This window comes from Melanostigma gelatinosum, assembly GCF_949748355.1.
Source record: "Melanostigma gelatinosum genome assembly, chromosome: 13".
Classification (NCBI taxonomy): domain Eukaryota; kingdom Metazoa; phylum Chordata; class Actinopteri; order Perciformes; family Zoarcidae; genus Melanostigma; species Melanostigma gelatinosum.
Genome location: NC_136646.1, coordinates 18,707,499 through 18,729,130, shown reverse-complemented (window position 1 = coordinate 18,729,130; position 21,632 = coordinate 18,707,499). Strand labels below are relative to the sequence as shown.

Below are 21,632 nucleotides of genomic sequence, written 5' to 3'. Positions count from 1 at the left end.
GGGTGTGAAACCAATTACTGGCTGATTAGTGGATGATTAGCCTCAGGTGTGCAGTGCTGTTCTGAAGAAGCTGATTGTCTGAATATGAAGTTAAAAACGCTTCACTGCTCAGACTGATGTGTTGTCTAGTGGGTCAGACAGGAGGACAGTTTGCATTCTGAACCATTTTGCTGGTTTTTTTTGCTGCTATGAAGACCTTGTGTTTTTGGGTTAGCCTCCTGGTTGGAATCTGTTTCAGGTCATCTTTTGCTTTTCCTTCCAAAGAATATGCACAACATGGTTTATTTAAAAGTCCTCAGACCACAGGGAGCTCCCAACACACGCTGCAACAAAAGGCTCCAGCCGAGGAACCAGAGCAGGTGAATACTGTCCAACTGACCTGCCATCCAGACTCGTTGGAGATTATTATCAAAGCTGACCTGTTTGGAGTTGGATTTCCTGTTAATGGTGACGAATTACGCCTTGGAGTGGAGCACGATGATTACTGTAGAGCTACAACATCTTCAGGAGATGAGTACAGAATCCTTGTTGGACTCATGGACTGCGGCACCAAACATTGGGTAATGATGGATTTATTTTAATTTATTTATTATACGCTAGACTAGTTTTAAATGCATGTACTCTCCACAGATGACTGAAGACGCTCTGGTCTACACAAACCTTCTCATATACTCTCCTGTGGCCTCTCCATACGGGGTGGTTCGACTGGATGAGTCTGTGATTCCACTTGAGTGTCATTATGAAAGGTCTGTCTTTTAAATCTCATATTTTTAAAGCTCTCCAGACACTGTCTCACTATTTTGGGAATGTTTTTTGTTTCTTAGGAAGTACAGTTTGTCCAGTATTTCACTCATGCCCACCTGGATCCCCTTCATGTCTAACCAAGCTGTAGAGGCAACCTTCGCGTTTGACTTGAGAATCATGACTAGTAGGTTTCCTTCACTTCTTATGTTGTGTTTTGACTTATTTGCAATCAGTATTTATGCATATTTTATCAATTTTGTGCAGATGACTGGCGTTATCGAAGAAGCTCTAATGTGTTTTACATCGGTGAGCCCATCAACATCGAAGCCTCAGTCAGAGTTGGTCATCACATGGGGCTCCGAGTGTTTGTGAGCAGCTGTGTGGCTACACTTACCCCCGATATACACTCTGTTCCCAGATACGTCTTTGTTGAAAATGGGTAAGCACTTGGAAGGCTGCAACTTCATGGTGAACCAAAGGGGAACCTAGAAAACATGAGTTTGCTAAATTACCTTAAGTCATGTCGGGTCTGAAGATTACAAATGAGAAATCTGGGCGTTGGAAAAGATTAGTTTACCAGATGACTTTAGACTGGAGTGAAGTTTGTTTTTGGCTTGTTTTCTAGACTACTAAAAATGGCATTGATTCAGGAAGTCAGGTCTGGGCTTGACTCAACTGCATTGGAGCAGTGGCGGCTGGTGGAAAATGTTCTAGGTAGGGCCATCTTATCAATTTCAGCAAACATCCCAGTATGATTTAATGCAAAAAAAAGTATCAAACACGCATTATTACTTGGCAGTTAAATATTTAACATGTATTCCAACATGAAAACAATCAGTAAATAACACTTATATAATATAATATAACATGTTCATTTATTGAGATGCCCCTATGGACCTTGTTATAGGAGGTAAAGATCAGGAGAAGTAAACATGAAGTGTAATTGTGAATACTGATGTTAAATTAAGCTATGATGAGTTTTCACTGTTAATTTAACATCTCTATTACATGTTGATGCCTCCATGACCAAGTTAAGCAGATGAGACTGAGGACAACTATGTAGAAGAAAAGATGTTCACTTTGCATAATATGTAGCTTGAAAGAGTTCTCATGTGTGTCCTGGTGTTCTCATGTTTCCTTACCTCCTCATCCCTCACTCCCTACCCTGGTGTTCTCATGTTTCCTTACCTCCTCATCCCTCACTCCCTACCCTGGTGTTCTCATGTTTCCTTACCTCCTCATCCCTCACTCCCTACCCTGGTGTTCTCATGTTTCCTTACCTCCTCACTCCCGTAACTGTCCGTGCTGGATCCGTCCCCGTTGTTTTAAAAAGCTAAATAAATTATTCGCATGACGTCATCCAGCTAGCCAAACCTGTCTGGTGTACAGCGAGTACAGACGCTTCGCATGTACTGCTTCCCTTTCCCGCGAGTCTGCTGTCTGATTGTGAGGTCAGGCTGATCTGATATCAGCTCTTTAGCTGCAGAATCTCCGCCAAAGTTCTCCTCTCAAACGGGTCTTGGAGGAGTAGTGCTCGCGCGGGCGCCTGTAGAGACTTCTCCTGACGAGAACGCGCAGCGAGGGGAGCCTGATCGTTCTGGCCCACAGCTGAATCTATTTGAGGGCGCTGAGTGGCTAAATTGTATGTCACTCATTTATATCTTGAATCAGCAATTGGCTAAACTGCTTCATAGACTTTTGGGCCAAAACGATCAGGACCCCCAAGCTGCGCGTTCTCAGAGTGTCGTGCACACAGACTGAGAGCACGAGCAGAGGAGCACACAGGCGGCGAGGACTAGCAGGAAAAGCATATATTTTGCCCAGATATCATATTTTACACAAATTACTGGGTATATTCCATAGTTCAAAAACACAAATATTGACAATTTGTATAATTTATAATTTTTTTTTGTGTGGCTCATGGTGGGGCCATGCCCCATGGCCCTCTATTGACCAGCCGCCACTGCATTGAAGGGAAGATTAGCCACTACTAGCACAACTCTAAAATCCTCCCCCTTCATAGGTGCTTGGTTGACTCTGAGCTTCCAGGTTCTAGGGCCCACTTCTTATCCAGGACACAGGATGACAAGCTGCAGTTGAACGTTGATGCCTTTAGGTTTCATAATGAGGACCAAGGACAGGTAAGGCTCTACTTTACTTGGCTCAATAAATTATTACACATGTAGATTGTCTTCCCACACTTACTGTTTCCCTCTGAAAGCTCTACATCACATGTCACCTGAATGCTGTACCAGCAAATGATGCGGATGCACCAAACAAGGCGTGCACACTTGTAAATGGAAGGCAAGTGAGATCCAGCCAGAAATGTGTCTCATTGTACAAATGGAGAGGAAGTGTGTGTGAATATCTAAATTACTTTTCAGATGGAGGTCAGCTGATGATAACGACTATTTATGTGGGTATTGTCAAAGTCATGATGAGCCCAGCAGCCCTGGCAAGTTTGGTCCGCGTGGGTTTGTAAATCTAGATGAACGTGAACCGTTCACGAGGAGCAGACAGAGGACCAATACAGGTTGGATTCTTATAGAAACTTGTATAATGGATAGCTTACAATCTTGGCTGCAGATGTTGTCACGATGCAGTTCAGTAGCCTAACTGTTTTATGACAGAAGGCTTCAAACATGGTTTTTGTGTTTGTAATTGTTCTGCTTAGTGTTGGAACAGGAGGCAAGAGTGGGTCCGCTGATAGTCTTGCCCGCCAAGCAGAAAAATGAGCAAATACCTGAGGAGGAGCTTCCTGCTGCTCAAAATAAAATCGACAGCTCTTCACTGGATGGCAGCCAGTGGAGAAGTGGAATGAACGACAAAAAAGGTACGAGTTAAACTCCAAATCTATGATTTACCTTTCCTAACGGAGTTTTTTTTTTTTTTTTTTTGAATCTTTTGGCCCTTGTGTTGAGGATGTTGTCCAAGCATTTTATGTTCTGCAAAGACGTTTGGGTTGGTGACGCCAACTCGGACTGCGGGGAACCTGGTTGTGACCCTGGGCGACCAACTGTCATTCTCAGCAAACATTGCATCGGTTACGCGCTCCTGCAGATTCCTGCTCTACAACATCAGGAGGATTCGCCCCTTCCTCACTGACGGCGCAGGTGCTTATCCAGGCTCTTGTCTTCTCCCGCCTGGACTACTGCAACTCTCTACTTGCCGGAGCGTCGGCCATCAGACCTCTGGAGCTTGTCCAGAAAGCTGCAGCTCGCCTGGTGTTCAATCACCCAAAGTTCTCCCCCGCAACTTCCCTTCTCCGTTCTCTCCACTGGCAACCTGTAAGAGCTATCATCCAGTTTAAGACTATGGCGCTAGCCTACAGGGCAGTGAAAGGAACCTTCCTATCGCCAGGCCATGGTCAAGCCCTACACCCCCGCCCGACCACTTCGCTCTGCTGCCTTGGGGCAATTGGTTGCCCCGTCGTTCAGAGGGCCCTGCGGCCGATTGACCGGGTCGCGGCTGTTTTCTGTCCTGGCCCCACAGTGGTGGAATGAACTCCCCACTGACGTCAGGACAGCAGAGCCGCTGCCCATCTTTTGGCGAAGGCTGAAAACTCACCTCTTCAAGAAGGACCCTGAGCCTTCCACTTAGCACTTATTGTATTCGTTTGTTTCTGCACTGTACTGTTGCTCTTAGATGCTTGGTTGACAAAGGAGATGCACTTACAACTTCTGGTGACTAGTAGTTCTCTTAAATACCTATGTTTAATACATTTATTGTAAGTCTCTTTGGATAAAAGCGTCTGCTAAATGACTAATGTAAAGAAAGATCTTAATGAAAATTATATTTCTATCCCAGATCAGAAGAAGGGACTGCGTCTTGGTTTTCGATCCACACCAGATGAGGAGACGATTCAGACTTTTGATTCGAAGAAGAATGATGTCAAAAGTGAAACGGATCTTGACGGTAAAATATGGAAAGATTTAACACTTATTTTCTAAACTGCACTGTGGCATGGCAATTAAAACTCACTCTAATTACAGATGAAAATGCTGTAGGAGACTCTGCTCTTCTAGGAAAGACATCCCCTGACGTCGGCTTGAAATCAGAGGGTGCAGCGCTGGACAGAAACATCACAGCAGACCTCGGCAATGTCAGCCCAACTGCTCAGTTTACTGTGGATGTGACTAAAATGTCAAATGCAACAGGAAATGCCCTTTCAGATGCAAATGACTCCGAAATACAATAAACTATGAAATCTATATTTTTAAGTTGCGTACTTTTTTAAATTGTTGTGCTGTAAATGCATACAGTTTTCCTGCAATGCTCAAAGGAAATAAACATTGTTGACAGGACCAGTGTGTAAGCTTTAGTGGCATCAAGTGAGGTTCATAGATTTGCAACCAGCTGAATATGCCTGCTTTCTGAATGTTTAAATGTGGTTTTGCCACCTCAATGTTGTAGTTTCCTCCTGGTACAAAATGTGAGTGTTGTATAAATGTGTGAATTTTGTCAAACAACCCAACTTTAAAATACTACTGTCCGAACTTCAGAGAAGGCAAAATGTCAGCCTAAACGGTTTTTCTGTGCTCGCTGGTGTCTCCCCAACTTTCTCTAGTTTCGACATCAAAGAGCGTATTTAGTTTGCATGCTGTCCGCTTCAGTATACCTCGAAACCTTTCCAATGTGGACGCACCATCTATTCAATTAGGAATTAGTTTGACACTTGTTTCATCACTGTGATGGAAGCATCCACAGAAGGGTTCAAATGTAGCGTGCACAGCTGAGACTCAAAACTGCAAGAAATATGGTTCACTGCAGAACTGTAAAGGTGTTTTGTTTGAATATTAATGGAAACTTTATACTGAGGATGTAGAATGTCACACGATGTTTCAAAAGTGCTGAATGGAGGTGGAAACTTCACGTACATTAGTGAGGCCATTCTGGTTCAGTTATGAAAGTCCTGAGCTTTGATTTAGTTCAAACCATTGTACTCCTGTTTTAGGAGACTCTGGTTAAATACCAGATTTATCAAAACCTGAATGATGAGGTAGGTACGATTACAGCCTCTAGCATTATTTTCGATTCATTGGGAAATCCAGAAAATTAAGTGAAGTGGCCATGTACCAACAATCTTTAAAACAAAAACTGGTGTAAATAAAAACATGTCTCGGATATGAGTTTACAATAAAATTAAATTGGGCAGCATATTATAAAATGATGGGTGCAGCGGCATTGCCAAGGGGGGGTTGTTGACCCGTGAGTTAATTATTCATAAGGTGGGCCTTTGTGAGGTGTTTTTAAACTTGAGTAGGCTTGCTCCTGGTAAATGTTTTGTTCCTTACAATCAATGTACTCCAAATTAAAGCTATATATTTGACTTTTTAAGGAAAAGGACAATTTGAAGAACAATATATTTCCGAACATATGCAACACATTAAAACTGGATTGTTGAACTCAAAATGGTAACTGTACTGGTATTAGTCGATACACATCAGATCATTCGTAACATTAACTGAAATATGAAGCCAAAGTACATCGGTATGTGATTCCTTCGCTCTCGTATTGACTAGATCTCAACGAGCCCATGTAGCCTCCTACAACAGCAGAATAGAATTGCTGAAAGTCAGTTAACAGCTTTTGGTTTTGGTGTGCCAACCCAATATCTTCAGTGGCCCCCTCTGGACACCCCTATGAACAATATCCAGGCGTGCCACTGGCTAAGTGTGGGCCAATCACAGGCTTGTATCTCAGGGTGACTGCAGCTTTAATTCTCCCCCATCAGTTGATGAATAATTGCGTCCAGCTGTCGTCTCCATGTGATTTGATTGGTCTGAACTGGGAAGTATTTAAGATTGAGTGTTTGAACCTTACTTAAGATACAGTACAGTTTGGATTTCTTAAATTCTCATTAGCCTACTTGCCTTAGTGATTGTGTTGAGCAGGAGGCTCTGCAGCGTCGTCCTACTGAGAAAAGAGCACAATGGTGATCGCAGTTCACTCAGCCTCTCTGGCCCTGATGATATCTTTTGCTTTTGGTGTTGCAGATGCCGTTCGGACCTTGAAAGATGGACCTATGATAGATGCTGAAGGAAGGGAATATAAATCTGCCAAATTCACAATTGATGCAGAAGACATCAGCAGGCCACAATTCAATGATGGATCCACCGTCCGTGTACAATGCACCGACGCGTCCATGATCATTGTGGTAAAAGCTGACCTGTTTAACAATGGACGCCTTGTTTATCTAGAGGAGCTTTATTTAGGAGAACCAGAGCATTCACAGAGAACTCAGTGCCGAGCTGTTGCTGCCGGTGACTCTGAATATGTCATTGAAGCTGGACTGCAAGACTGTGGCTCCAAATTAACTGTAAGTTGCTGATTGATACATGATGATGGATATATCTGTGGCTGAGTAAATGTTTTGACTTTTTCCAGAATGTTCCCTGATTTTAAATGTCTTTATATTTGTCTCTAGATATCTGATGATGCTGTGATCTACTCAAACAAGTTGATAGTATCACCAGCTGCCAGTTATCATGGCATTACAAGAAGGATGCAGGCTGTAGTTCCCGTTTCCTGTCACTATAAAAGGTGAGATACTTGGGAGTTTTTTTTGGACTAAGAATCTGTTTTTTGACTTCATGGTGGCTGACTATTTAACGTCTCTGTGACAGGACACACCTTGTGAGCAGCATTGATCAGCAGCTGCACCTGGCCCCCTCCACTCCTGCAGAGGTTTCAATCGCTGCTTTCTCTCTCAAGCTGATGACTGGTACGTGTGTACAACTTTTGTTTTTGTTAAGTGTGCATGCAGTGAGGTGTGTCTACATTTAGATGACTGGACAAGTGAGACATTCTCCAGGACCTTCTACATTGGAGGACTCCTACACCTCAAGGCATCTTACACTGGTCCTGACTCAGAACAAAGACGGCTCTTCATCGACAGCTGTGTCGTCACTCTGTCACCTGACGCAATGTCCGTTCCCAGATACAAGTTCATTGAAAACCATGGGTGAGAGTAGCTCAGTAAGCTTCGCAGTATGAAACAAAAAAACTGGCGTTTGTCTTGATTGATAACATTTATTTGTCAGGTGCCTCACTGATGCAAAAGAGGAAGGATCAAACGCACTATTCCAACCCAGAACGAGTGCTTCTTCGCTTCAACTGCAGCTTGATGTTTTCCTGTTTTACGAGGATTCGAGGAACTCAGTGAGCCACGTTCATAACTCTGATTTTAAACGTGTTTGGAAATGCTCCGATGTTGTATGTTGACATTTCTGTGATATCTATATATTTGTTTAGATATTCATCACTTGCCAGCTGAAAGCAACCTCTGAGATGTGGATGAGCAGCCCCATCAACAAGGCCTGCAATTATGTACATTCAAGGTGATTTTATTTTGTGTATTAATTTACTATACAAAGCCTCGTACAGGTTTGGAAAGTTTTTACTCAACTCTGCTGCTCGTGGATCATTGACATCTATTTTTTTTAAATTAGTGCAAAATGAAAAAAGTCTTTGAAGACAAGTGCTGGAAAGGAAAAGTTCATAATTCAGTGTTACGTTTATATTTAGTTTAACAAAGACTGACCTGTTGAGGTGTCTGTAGTTATGTTTAATTCCATCTGTTTTCCATGCTGCCTTGTGAAAAGTGTTGTGTTAATATTTAGGCTTTAGGGTGTCACCACTCATTCTACAAACAGCAAATACATTGTCTGTTGCAAATATATTGACTCAGACAGATGTATTCCTAAAAATTTTACTATCTTCTATTTTTCATCAGATGGATGAATGAGGATGGCAGGGATGTGTGTCGCTGTTGTGACAGGATCTGTTACAAAAGTACTCCAGGCTATGACACAAATGTGAGACCTCAGAGCCCTGAAGGTATGCTGTAGATCCTAACTAGGTTTTCATAAATGGTTCAAAACTGGTATTTCTGTGCAAAATGTCCTCTTGACTGTTTTTGTGTTTCAGAAATCGTGGCCGGTGGAACTGTAACACTTGGCCCTTTGCTGGTTTTCAACAGCAAGTAGCCCAAGAACGACAATCAATACATCAATGATGATTAACTTTCTTGGCATTGTGACAATAAAATTCAACCATCTTAAGTTCTGTGTGTTCTTTACGATAACAGTAACGTATTTGGCAATGTACCGGCAGTGTGTTTTTTTTGTTTTGGGGGGGGGTATTTTGCAAGAGTAAAACCTGTGAGTTAACATTTTTGCACTTCTGGGTCCCTTATCACAGACTCTAATGCACCCTGTGGATCCCGGGTGTTTGCAAAGGTTCTTGAGATGCGTCCGGGATCATGGCGATTGGTTTGAAGCGGGATCCTTTAAATTAAAACACAATTATTTTTTTTTGGAAAGCTCTCGCAACAAGATATGCTTGCCAACTGTCATATTGTTAAAAATGGAAGCCTGGCCTTACATACGGCTGGGGTCAAATTTGACCCGCTTTGACATTTGACAGCAGTAGAAATAGCCTAAACGTCATTCTTTTAGCCTGAAATTTGATGACTTTTCCTAAAGTGACCCAAAATATACATGAAAATATTTTGAAATGTACTTTTGTACAGGTGCTACACATATTTGTACGCAGAGGCTGTTTTGGGTCAAATTTGACTCGTATCTATTGAGATGGATTTTAATTCTAGCATTGTGGGTCAAATCAAGAAAAATTGTGTTTTTAGCGAATCCTGAAACTGTACAGGCCATTTCTGTCATTTTTTATGAGACAGTGGTGACTGAGTTCAAGGGGGACCTACTACTACTACTTTTTTAGTTACTTTGGAAAAAAAGTTACTTTTTTAGTTACTTTGGAAAAAAAGTTACTTTTTTAGTTACTTTGGAAAAAAAGTTACTTTTTTGTTACTATATTCTAAAAGGTACTTTTTTAGTTACTTTATTTTTGAAGAGTTACTATATTCTAAAAGTTACTTTTTTAGTTACTTTGTAAAAAAATTACTTTTTTTAGTTACTATAGTCTAAAAGTTACTTTTTTAGTTACTTTGTAAAAAAAGTTACTTTTTTAGTTACTTTGTAAAAAAAGTTACTTTTTTAGTTACTTTGTAAAAAAAGTTACTTTTTTAGTTACTTTGTAAAAAAGTTACTTTTTTGGTTACTTTGTAAAAAAAGTTACTTTTTAGTTTCTTTGTAAAAAAATTACTTTTTTAGTTACTATAGTCTAAGTTACTTTTTTAGTTACTTTGTAAAAAAAAGTTACTTTTTTTGTTACTATATTCTAAAAGTTACTTTTTTAGTTACTATAGTCTAAAAGTTACTTTTTTAGTTACTTTGTAAAAAAGTTACTTTTTTAGTTACTATATTCTAAAAGTTACTTTTTTAGTTACTTTATTTTTGAAGATACTCAACTTAATTTAAACAAGTCATAGTACAGCATGTCTCTCTCTATCATACAGTCATTCAGGTCTTCGATATCTTTAGAGAACCCCCCCTCCCATTTCAAAATAAAAGCTCCAGAGTGATTTCTAACTGGAATGCTTGTGATGAAGCCTGACATTTAATAACCTCTGTGTCAAATATTATGAATGTCTCCTCTCCCCCACCCAGTCCCACCCTTTCAAAATAAAAGCTCCATAGAGTAACTATCTTAACATGAAGCTCAGAATGAGGCTCGTACAGAAATGACGTGAGCGTTAGCTCCCATCATTTCCAAAGGCTTCTCAAAAAAAGATGTACATGTCCAGTACAGAAAAGACGGGAGCCATTTGTGGCTTGACCTCAAATTCCTTTAAAAGCCATTCTATGGTATATACCGTTTAAAACGTTTTAGAAATTCATAGTACATTGGTCATGAAGAAGTCATAGCATAGTATGTCATAAATAAGTCATAATATCAACTTCATATGACATATTATACGATGATATTTTTGCCACATTTGAATGGCATACAATGAAATTTGTATTCCATTTTCATAGCATCTCTATACTATGACTTTTTAGTACATTTTGGAAGCACCCCTTTATATATCAAGAGTGTACATCCGGTTGCTGATGGCTTTAAAGTCTGAGGCTTCACATCCAGAGTCTGAAAAATATTAAAATTTCACTGAGACAACCTCACTGTCTCACAAGACCAACGGCAGCATTTCAACGGCAGTTCTTACACTGAAGTCCTCTTCCTGCTTTGAGGTGAAGAACAATGAGGGTGTTGACAAAGTCTCACAAGACGAGAAGGAAATAGGAGGGGTACCAACATGACTTGGCTTTGGTATATCTTATCGTGTGGTTAAAACTGAAAAGGCCATGAAGATGAGCTTGGCATGTATTCTCATTTTCATTCAGCTCTTTGAAGGTAAGAAAACCTTACGAAAACGAACTGCTTTATCCTGACATTAACTTTACTCTCTCCCGTCTAATACAGAGATTTGTTTCTCTTTACTGGGAGGAATATCCGACCACAGTTGTGGTGCTTTGGTTCAAGCCGTGCTCGCTGCTCCGTGAGGCTGTACAGCTAAATGCAAACAATGACAACATGCTGATGTTTATCAGTCATAATGATGACCATGTGTGCAATCATATTAATAGCAGCTAATTAGCACTGAACATTCATTTAAATATTTAAATTCTTTACAAGACAATCATTAGTTTTGCTTGTATTTAACAAATATAAATATGTTTTTTGGTGGTTTTGGTGGTGAGTAGGGCCGTTCTGTATGGAAACAACATATTCTCCCTGTGAGCCAGAGGAAAACATCTGGGGATCAGGGGACCATAGTCTGTACAAGATGTCATAGCAATCCATCCAAGAGTTATTGAGATATTTCAGTCCGGACCAAAGTGGTGGACTGACCAACATAGCTATGCTGCTAGCATGACTAAAGACTGTCATTAACTGTGTATTTTTGCTAGAACTTTAACGAGAAACAATTTTTGTTTTCTCCTCCAGCCTATGCGGAGTTGCTCTTTAAGCAGCTGACAGAGAGCCAGTCACTCGAGCTCTCCTGTTCCCCTCAGCAGGAGCACAGCACCCTGATATACCTCCACCTGTACCACCGCAGTGCCCAGAGCCAGACGACCCTGCTGTCCATGGCCGAGGGTGGCGGGCTGAGGGTCAACACGGACCACAGGGGCCGTCTGCAGCTCCGTGGAGGTCTGGACTCCCTGCAGGTCAATGTGACCGTGACCCTTTTACAGCGCAGTGACACAGGACTCTACGTGTGGGAGCTGAACTACAGAGTGGACAACAGCTCTGATCAGATCAGCCTCAGTGCTCCGAAGGTTTTCTTGCTGGTTGAAGGGCCAGGTATGTGGTTCAGACACCTCACAATACACTCTGCAGCAGTTGAAAAGCCAAGTACCTCGATGCAGACTGAAATGTGTCTTGGTGTGTGTGTTTGTGGTGCAGGGAGGTTGTGCCAGTGCTCTCCCAGTTACCCTCCTCTGCTCCTGACCATCTTTACAATAGCGGGGCTTCTTCTGCTCACACTCAGCTGGCTGGTCATAGAGAAATGTGTAAGTGTTCACACTTTTAACTGAATCGGTCATTTCTGATGTTTTTTGTGACGTGAAGCAACAATGCACCTGTGTTTGACAAACAGTACGCCTCCTCGTGTTCCCTAATCTTGCAGTGTAGTATCTGACTGAGGCACTCGCTTTTCAGGCTTTTCAACTCAAATCAAAATGAAGTGAGTCATATTGAGTTCAACACCAATTAATGTGTCAGCTTTAATAGAGGCCTGCCAGACATCTCTTTGGGGGAGCTAGTTTTCAAGGCAATTTATGAAAATGATAATTACTGCTGGGACTGTTGGTGCATGACTCACAAAATCTGACATTATGCCTAGTGGCAAAGGGCAGAAAATCAATATGAAATGACTGAAAACAGTCATCAAATGTAGACTCTCGTCAGTACTGACTGACAGAAATACAATATATCTGTCAAGCAATTGTGCAACTGCACAAGCTAAAGCCTCAAAAATGACCATCAATGTCAAAGCTGTAGTAAAAAAACATTACAAACTTCACTTAATCACTGTTAACTTCATCAATATTGGGTTGTAGAAGTGTTGTATTAGACTGTATAATCCCTGTATTGTGTGTTATTTTCCTGACTGGGCCTAAATAAGCCTGAACTTTGACGTTCTGTGTGCTGTATATATTACTATTACTCAGAACATGGGTTTCAAATCGTCAGCTGTGGACCAGACCTGGTCCCAAAACATGTTTAGAATGAATTGTTACATCAAACACATAATTGGAGGATAAAAAAACAAAAGAAAGGTTGACCTGGAACACAGACAGTTACAAGAGGGTTGAAAATGTATTATATTGATTATATATATACATATATTTGACCACCAAATTCGGATCATTTAAATCTTGTTCTGTGTTGTATTGTAGGTGAAGGCGAGGCATCGTCACAGACCACAACCTCCGGTTCCTATCTATGAGGAAATGACCACGAAGCAGCAGAGTACAGGAATCTCCCAAAATAACCCAGAGGCCCCCTCACACCTGGAGGAAGTCAACTTCCCCGTGTACGCCAACCCAAACACACAGGACAACTACTATGCCTGTCCCAGACAGCTCGCCCTCAGACCCTGATGTGACTTCCGGTGCAGCAAACATTGACAGGAAATGAAGATGTTGGTTTGGTGGAACGAACAAACTCCAAATGGCACATTTTTAACAGCCAAGAAAAAAATGCTATTTTATTAATATTTGAAAGAAGCTCCATAGTTCATGAAAACATTTGTTTCGGTGCATTTAACAATCACATTCTATGAGGAAAAAGAGATATACAGAGAGAAAAAATAAAACATTACAAGCCACTGACTTTTCATTAAATCTCAGCACAGACATTTTTACTTGATATCCCCCCCCCCCCAAAGAAAGGCAAAAAAAAGAAGAGAAAAAGCAGCCCTAATCCCACATCACCCACCCTGCCCTAAAAAAAAAATTTAACTGAGAAAAAAACCCTTGAGGGTGACAGGCTAGAATCCCACAGTGCTAAAGAGTGAGATGCTCATTGGTTTTAGGAATACACAGCATGGCGATGTAGCGCTAGGTCAATCTGAATCGGGGGAAGGAAGCTGGAGGCAGAGGGCTAGACATGAATCACCTCCCCCTCCACCCCCTGAAAGAATAAAGTAAAAACACATTGGATCCCAAAAACCCCGGCAATAGATCAGCCACTTAGAAGTAGGCCATAAAATCCCCATCTCCTCCCCCCCCAAAAAAAACACTTGTGCATAGTTTCATGATCCTTTACAACCAGCTCATGTTTTACAAACATCCTCCAAAATGTGAAAAATGTTCCACAAAAGTCTGATTTCTCTATTAATAATACCCGCTGTGGGAGAATGAGAGAGAGAAAGAGGAACGAAAGAGTAATGCACAATGTTCCTGATTCAGTCAGGACGGGACCTCATTAAGAAAACACAATAAAGATTCAAACATACAGCATTTTGCATGTTATTCACCGTCTTTCTTCTTTTTTTTTAACAATCAAAATCATTGACCTTTTTCGTTTTTAAATGTAAAGCAATTTTAATATATAGATTTATATATAAAGCACTCCATTTTCATTTAAAGTCCATTATTTGGTTATTATGTAACTGCTACGGATTCTCTTCTTCTGAAATCCATAACTTTCAGTGCTTAGAATTGTTTCTTTTAAATCTTCCATTTTTTTTTTGACTCATCATAAAAATGTACATTAAAATGGCGTGGAGTTGGTACTCTGGAACCCTGGCCTTCCTGAGACAAGATCCACTTTTTCGTGTGTGTGCAAGATAGTGAGCAATTATGTCTTTTTTTTCTTTTCTGTTCTTTTTATATAAAGGAAAAATATATATAATCAACATAAAACATACAGGCTTCAGATAGTCAATGAAATCAACATTAACCCAGAACAAAGAAGGTCAAACAGAACAAGACAACACTGTTCAATCCCAGAGTTCTGAAAGTAGCACAAGAAATATTCATTCTTTGAAGTGTTGTGTTGCACTTCTTCTTTTTTTTAAAAATGGAAGCATTTGTCCTTTTTATTTAAATTTTTCCAACATTCCCATGGTTTAATTCCTTTGTGTTGCTGATCTTTTTTTTTGAACTCCAGAAATAAACAAAGTGTTTGTAAACTGTCAGTGGCCTTGCAGGAAAACAAATGACAATATGAGTGAATTGAACATAAGTGAAAACAGAACGAAAGCTAACAAAACCAAAAAGGTAGGCACCTCTGAAGTGAGCCCTAGAAGCCAAGGCTCAGTCTGATGTCGTGTCCTTCAATCTCTCCGTTGCTCAGATTTGGGAGAGCTGAAGTCCTTCTACCCAAATCTATGGCCACAAGTCTGCAAAATACTTCTTTTTTTTTAAATGTTTTTTATACATGTGATTTTTTAAATTTTTTTTTTATAGTTTTCTTGGTTTTTTTCCTCAGGTTTATAGTCCGAAAAATGGTGCAATACTCAATTATGATCCATACTTTCTTGGATTATTCCACGATGAAAGCCACTAAGGTAGATAAACATTACATTTTAAAAACACACTTATTTTAGTCCTTGAGTAAACATTTACACGTGAACTGTCCCCGTCTCCCCTCAGTACTTGTATCATGTTGTTCGTTTAGCTGGATGAGGGGTGAGGCCGACACTCAGTGCAACGCTAGAGGCTAGTAACAATTAACATCAGAATATAGTTTTGACGAGCAAACATAAAAACAAAAGAAAACAAATCAACAACAAAAGTATACTGAATTGAAAAAGAACCACAAGGCGGAATTCCCTCCGCTGTAATCACGAGCTCTCACACATGTCGTCACCTCACACGCTGAAACATTCATTCACACAACATACAGTACAAGCAGCCTTGTGCAAACACTCAAATACAACAGATGTAAATTTGCCTTTATATCGATCTTTGTTTTCAACAACACTCGTTTTTCAAATTTTATTCACTCTGAACCGATGCTGTCAAAAAAATCTCTGAAGTTCATGAATGAGACAAAAAACCACTACAAAAAAAGTGTTCACATTACATTATTGGCGCTTCTTTTGATTCAAGTATTTGTTTTCATTATTTTGTATTACTCTGATATGTTTACGATCTCGTCTTCTGGGGAAATATAATGTTGAGGATGCACAGGGTGAGGGCCGAAGCCAGGGCGGGGTTGTGGGGCTTAGGCTAAGTGGAAAACAAAGAGATCTAGCCATATACACACATACACCCATTATGTAATCTAGGTTGTATACATGTATGTTGTATATATGAACTAGCATGTGCATATTCAACCCAGGCCTTTGCTTTTGTTTTTTTAAAAGAGTGATTTGCTAATTCAACTCTTTTTGGGGCCACTGCCCCCAGACCCTCGTCTGATCCATGATTGAGAAGCATACATTTGCTCGAGCTCCAGTTGAGTCTGTGTGACTTTCAAAAAGGGAGAGCATCTGATTTCCAACACTAGACAGGTAGATAAGAGTGCAGGCGCGGGATGTGGGAGGGGGCGGGGCTCTCAGTGCTGGTGCTGCGCCAAAAACAAAACAAATATCCAGGGCACATCTGAGACTTGACCTCCGTCCCAGTGACCCATCCTCCCACTCTAGTTCGACTTCCGACGCCAGTTGCTTGATTCAAGTCCAGTGTGGAGTTAATGCAGGTTTTCTTTTAGGAACGAACAGACAACACAGGCAATAGTGATTGTTTTGTTGAATGAGTCTTAAGCGACTCTGGAAGAGGGCAAATCCCGAAAGTTTTAAGACTTGGTACCTAACTTGAGGTTTGTCCCTATTTCTGCTGATACGTCGGGTCCCTGCCCCCCAAAAGCCAGATGAGCAGAAACGACCCGTCTTACATTATGCTGGCACGGCCTTCAGGTCGGAGGTCCAAAATGAACCACCTGGATACAGCTTCCCCACATGTGGCCCCGGAGAACGAGGCCAGACGGGGTGAGAAGGCGGCAGCTTGCAGGGGAACAGAGCACAGGCACCTCAGCCTCGGAGCGCACAGCTGAAACAGACTTCTTCTTCTCTCTTTTTTTTGTATTTTCTAGTTTTTGCGAAAAAAACCTTGATGATAAAGAAAAAGATGTTTTTGGTTTTTAAAGAGATGTACCCGATGTGACCCATAAACAGTGCACAGACACATACAGGGACCACCTCCCACCCCCCTCCTCCTCCTCCTCCTCCTCCTCCTCCTCCTCCCGCAGCCTGGTTCGCCACTAAACTTCCAGTCCACTGTTGGTGAAAGACCAGCACCATTCATCTGTCCTGCCCTTGTACTCCTACTTAAGTCTCATCCCGCTTAAGATAAATTCGGATATGGCAAGGTGGAAGTAGATATTTGCAGATCAGTTGGCACGAGACTGAAGAAGCGACCGCTAGGTGCCTCCATTAGTGTCATCTAGTAGCTCTGTCCACACAGTGGGAGACTAAACCCGGGAAGAGACTCTTTCAGTGTCCCTTATCAAAGGGGGGGGGGGGGGGTTCAAGGGAAGCTGCCTGGTAGTAAAAGTTGAGATAAGTGAAGGTTGGCAGATGTGTCGGGGGGGGGGGGGGGGGGGGCTTTTCTAGATGGCTGTGAACGAACACCTCCTCGTCTTTGCATAGAAATGGAAGGCTGTTATCAGTTGAGGTGGTTCTAAGTGTAACTGAGTGCTCCCAGAGTTAAACATAAAGCACCAGTGTGAGTGAGGCCCATCAACACTAAAGGATGTGTGTGTGTGTGTGTGTTATGAGACAACATAAGAGTGGCGGTGCCCCAGGATGGACAGAAGAAGTTGGCTCACTATCCTGGAGACCCTTTGACTACACAACCGTTCCCACCTGATTTGAATCGACTCTTTAATAAACCCCCCGTCGGGCTCTAACTCCCCCACTAAACCCTTTTTTTCGACTGAGATCTGCAGTGTGTCGTATGGCCTTGCTGCACGGCTGAGGCGTACCTCTTCAATACACACTGCTTGTGCCTGGGAGGCAGTGGGAGGGGCAGGAGAGACGCTGAACACTGCATAAAGACCATTATTTTAAAAAAAGCCATGAAAACAATCATTATCTATATCATCAATTGATAACAATATCAGCAAACTTCATGACAACAATCAAATCAAAATGCACACTGGCAATTCCATAAGTGAAAACCAAGAAAAAAACAACACATCAAAACGCCTCCATCTCTGGCTAAAGTGATCCTTGCAGGCGAGAGACAAAGAGAGAGTGGAGTTGGAGGTTGCTGAGGACAGACTCTGGCGCAGCAGTAGTAGTCAATTTATTACAGGTGGGCCAGTTCTGAAAGAGCTGCTCTTGGCCTGGAGGCCAGGGGGAGGAAGAGGAGGGAAGCCAGTCTGTAGGGATCCGCAGGGAGGCAGCGAGCGAGGGGGAGGGCGGGGTGAGGGCTGCTGCAGAGCACTGCACTCTGCAGCAGGCAGGCACTCAGTGGCCACACTATCACACAGGTTGGCAGGGCCTCCAATGGAAAGAAGACAAAGAAGAACAAAAAAAAAAAAAAAGGACGAAGAAGATGGCGATCCTCCCTGCTGGATCCAGTAGAACATGAACATGTCGAGTGTTTCCAGACACCAAGGCTAACGATTTCAAAGTATGCAATGTAACAGTGATATTTACTTTGATAAAGAGGGCGGGTGCTTTGGGGTCTTTTCCTGCTGCACCCAGCATCAGTTGAGTTAGTTCTTTCTTTGTATGTCCCTTCACTTTGCTACCATGTTTGACATCCTTCCTGGTCCCACCGACTTGAGGGAAGGATTGAAAAAAGAAAAAAAAAAAAAACATCTTCACATCCATGTCAAGTTAAAAAATAAGCATATAGAGAAGCCACGAAGCAGATTGCTTTTTTGTCTTTTTTTTCCGTTTTTATTTGCCAGTGTTGCTTCTCCTTTCCTCTATCTGTTGGCATTAAGGGTATAACGAGCTGCGACGCTCTTGCTAAGTGCTATGATAGACCACCTATTTACAAATCTTTGCTTCAAACTTTTCTACAAACGCGAATTTGGGCAAAAAGAAAACAAAAAAGGGGCATCTGGTCTTCTGGGGTAAAAAGGAAAACCGGCTCCTCTCATTTTGGTTTGATGCCTTCTCCCCAAGCGCGCACACACACACACAAACACACAGGAACACTCACACACACACACACACACACACACACACACCTGTCCCTCCCTCTCCCCCAAAACCAGTAAGTGGCACACGTGTGGAGAGTAGGCTGGCTGAAGAAGTGCTTTGTGTGTACCTCCTCGTATCTTGGACAGAAGGTGGCTGAAGACCAGCTTGCTGCTCTCCTGAGCGCACACACTCTTGGGGGGGAGATGAAGGGTAGTAGTGGCAGTTTTAGGGGGGGGCAGATAGCGTTTTTGCAGTTCAATCATTCCTTACAGTCTCCTCTCTTTCTGCGAGAGGTCATGGTAGGGAGCTTGGGACGGTAGAGTCTGTGGCTTATATTGCACGTCACTTGAAATGGTGGGGGTGGGGGGGGGGGGGGAACACACCAGTGGGGAACATTTACGACTTGAGGTTTTCCACAACATCAGTGAGAGGGTCCGGAACTGAGACCCAACTACGAGTTGCCCGCAGATGAGTAGAGGTGCATTGAAGTGTTTGTCTTTACAGTTCCTTAGTAAGAGCAGTGGTTCATTCTGTCGTCCATCACGTTCCATAACTGTACATGTGACGACCCAAAATCTCCCCCCCCCCACCGGGCAAGATCGACAGACACATTTGAATAATATCATTTCTTAGCTTGCAATGATTTAAGAAGAAAAAATAAAAATCAAAATACAAAAATAAATGGCTTGAACACGGCGAACAGAGTTGCATCATTCCCTTTGAGCATTGTGTTGGGGAACTCAATCTGCTTGCAAAAATGCACTGAAGTTGTGAGCTGCGGTTGCTTACGTTGGGCCGCAGCAGCGTGTACTCTCCACTCAGGTTTCACTGGCTCAGAAATAAGGGTGTGCAAGTGTCCGTATGCTTCTTCACCAAGTACAGAGTGAGTGAGGACAGCAGGGCAGGAAAGAGGTTAAGGCTAATATTAGTGCTGAGAGAAAACAAATGAGTCTGGACCAGCTGAAAGTTCGACAACCACTCTGATTGAAGGGTTTTACTTTGGGAATGATGCCTTTTCGTGGATCTCTGAGGTGCAGTATGATTGCCTGAAAAGGCAAAGAGGGATTATGCAAGTTTAAAGACGGCAGCTCGTCATCTCGTGTCAGTTTGAACTAAAGTACACAACGGCGAGTTCCCACAAGTTGATTTCTGTAAAAAGTTCTCTTTCTTTGTTGAATGAAAGACTCCTTCCGGTGTCTCCAAATGTAAAAGCTGAACACTGTGACCAAAAATCTCTCACCGAGATTCACAAAAGAACTGCAACAGAAATGTCATTAAAAACAAAAAGGAGTAGAGGAGGTTGGCGAGGGTGAGCAGCGAGGATGTGGCCCCGCCCTCCTCTTGTCTCTCCTTTTCACCGTTACAGCCACACTGATTATCTCCACAATGATTTGCAAGATTTTTACTCCTGTTGGGTGTTTGTTACGACTGGGCTCTTCTGTCCTACATGGACTCTCCACTCAGCAGGTCCCCAGGCAGCAGGGTATTGATTGGGGTGGGACTCCCCATGACTCGCCCCTCCTCTCCGCTCGGGGGTCCCCACAGGCTGGAATACTGCTGCACACCACCCCACAGCAACTCTCCACCCGTCTTTGCGCCGCCGGATCCCAGCCCACCGCTACCGCTGCCGTTGTTGTTGTTCCAGTGGGGCGAGTGGCCGATGGGATGGGAGGCTCCGGACCCGGTCCCGCCCATCCTTGTCTGATTGGCGCCCGGAGAGGCCTGCCAGCTGGTTGTTCCGCCAAGCGACTGGCCCTGTGCAAAGAAGCGGGTCACTTCATCTTCCCCAGCAAACTCTGCCAGGATGGTGGTGTTCCCGAGCACGCACCTGGACGGAAGCGAGAGGAAAAACACAGGTGAGTAATGATTCAAACTTCTCAAAAACCAACTGAGCCAAATACTTCGAAGCATTTTATTAAGACATGTACATGTGCAGGGACTTCTGAGCCTTGGCAGCTTCATCCTTGGAGCTGTAGCGCACCACAGCGTTGCCCTGCGTCAGGTTGAGGTGGAATGTGATGAGGGGGCCGTGTTGCATGCACAGTGTACGCAGAGTCGAACCGTCAATCTGGGTCACAAACAGAAAGAGCAAGGCCATGAGTGGAAGGATACAGTCCATTCTCTGTGAGGTCGAAATGCTTTGAGGCCAAGAGGAAGCAGCAGTATTGTAAACTGGTACCTGTGGAGTGAGGTTCCTCAGAACCAGCCAGCTACTGGTCCTGGTGGAGCTGTCTGTACTCCACGTGGTACCTGCTGTGTGAGAGAGAGAGAGAGAGAGACACAACAAGATGCTTATATCAACAAGTTTGTCTGAAACCAAGATCAGTCACCAAACTGCATGGGTGGAGTCGATTTCCACCCAGTGTCAGTTGACAGTTGTTCAACCACAACAAGATCTTCTTGAGTTGTTGCGTGCGTGCGTGTGTGTATGTATGTATGTATATTCACTATCAGACTACCTGTTGTGTAAGAGCTGCTCCATCCTTGGGCCAGACCCAGGGAGTTGCCCCCCCAGGTCGAAGGCTTGGTGTTGGTGAGGCCAGGTGGAGGTCGGGAAGGGGCCGTGTTGCTGCTCCGGGGGCCCTGTGGGACCTTCCACAGCTCGTGGGACAAAGAGGCCTGGCTGTGAGATATGGGGCCCGGAGACCAAGTCGATTTCATCTCCGACAGTTTACCTGGATGGAAAAGAGTGAGTGAAAAGGTTGACCTGCACAGCCAAGTGACCAAAAGACAGCTGCTCCCACAGGAGGGAGTCCTGCATAGGGAGTTGATGTGCAGTGATTCAGCCACTGCACTGTGGGGGGGGAGAAGGTTATGGATGAACCATGTACCTGCATCGTCCGACTCCGGGGACGAC

At 42.9% G+C, this 21,632-nt stretch overlaps 3 protein-coding genes across 5 annotated transcripts in view; 2 read left to right on the top strand and 1 right to left on the bottom strand.

Annotated features, from left to right (window-relative positions):
• Positions 1–188: 188 nt before the first annotated feature.
• On the top strand, positions 189–6,664 carry LOC306786704 (zona pellucida sperm-binding protein 3-like; the record flags this gene model as incomplete). Its single annotated transcript, XM_079281550.1, has 9 exons — positions 189–560; positions 631–746; positions 825–928; positions 1,009–1,183; positions 2,768–2,885; positions 2,966–3,048; positions 3,129–3,277; positions 3,419–3,577; positions 6,639–6,664. The coding sequence occupies 9 exons, from the start codon at positions 189–191 to the stop codon at positions 6,662–6,664; spliced, it is 1,302 nt and encodes a 433-aa protein (XP_079137676.1).
• Positions 6,665–6,676: 12 nt separating this feature from the next.
• LOC306786703 (uncharacterized protein) lies at positions 6,677–13,268 on the top strand (the record flags this gene model as incomplete). The annotated part of the gene is made up of 10 exons (XM_079281549.1): positions 6,677–7,063; positions 7,172–7,287; positions 7,371–7,468; positions 7,531–7,708; positions 7,788–7,905; positions 7,999–8,084; positions 8,480–8,583; positions 11,611–11,967; positions 12,070–12,176; positions 13,065–13,268. The coding sequence occupies 10 exons, from the start codon at positions 6,677–6,679 to the stop codon at positions 13,266–13,268; spliced, it is 1,755 nt and encodes a 584-aa protein (XP_079137675.1).
• A 3,637-nt stretch (positions 13,269–16,905) lies between these two features.
• The window catches only part of tnrc6c1 (trinucleotide repeat containing adaptor 6C1), a 35,858-nt gene continuing 31,131 nt past the window's right edge, over positions 16,906–21,632 (bottom strand). For all 3 annotated transcript variants that reach the window (XM_079281714.1, XM_079281715.1, XM_079281716.1), the window contains 4 exons: positions 21,235–21,450; positions 20,955–21,028; positions 20,704–20,843; positions 16,906–20,603 (listed from right to left, as the gene is read on the bottom strand). In XM_079281714.1, the coding sequence (XP_079137840.1) occupies positions 20,219–20,603; positions 20,704–20,843; positions 20,955–21,028; positions 21,235–21,450 (815 nt within the window). In that variant the 3' untranslated portion in view covers positions 16,906–20,218. The remainder of the gene's footprint in view (positions 20,604–20,703; positions 20,844–20,954; positions 21,029–21,234; positions 21,451–21,632) is intronic.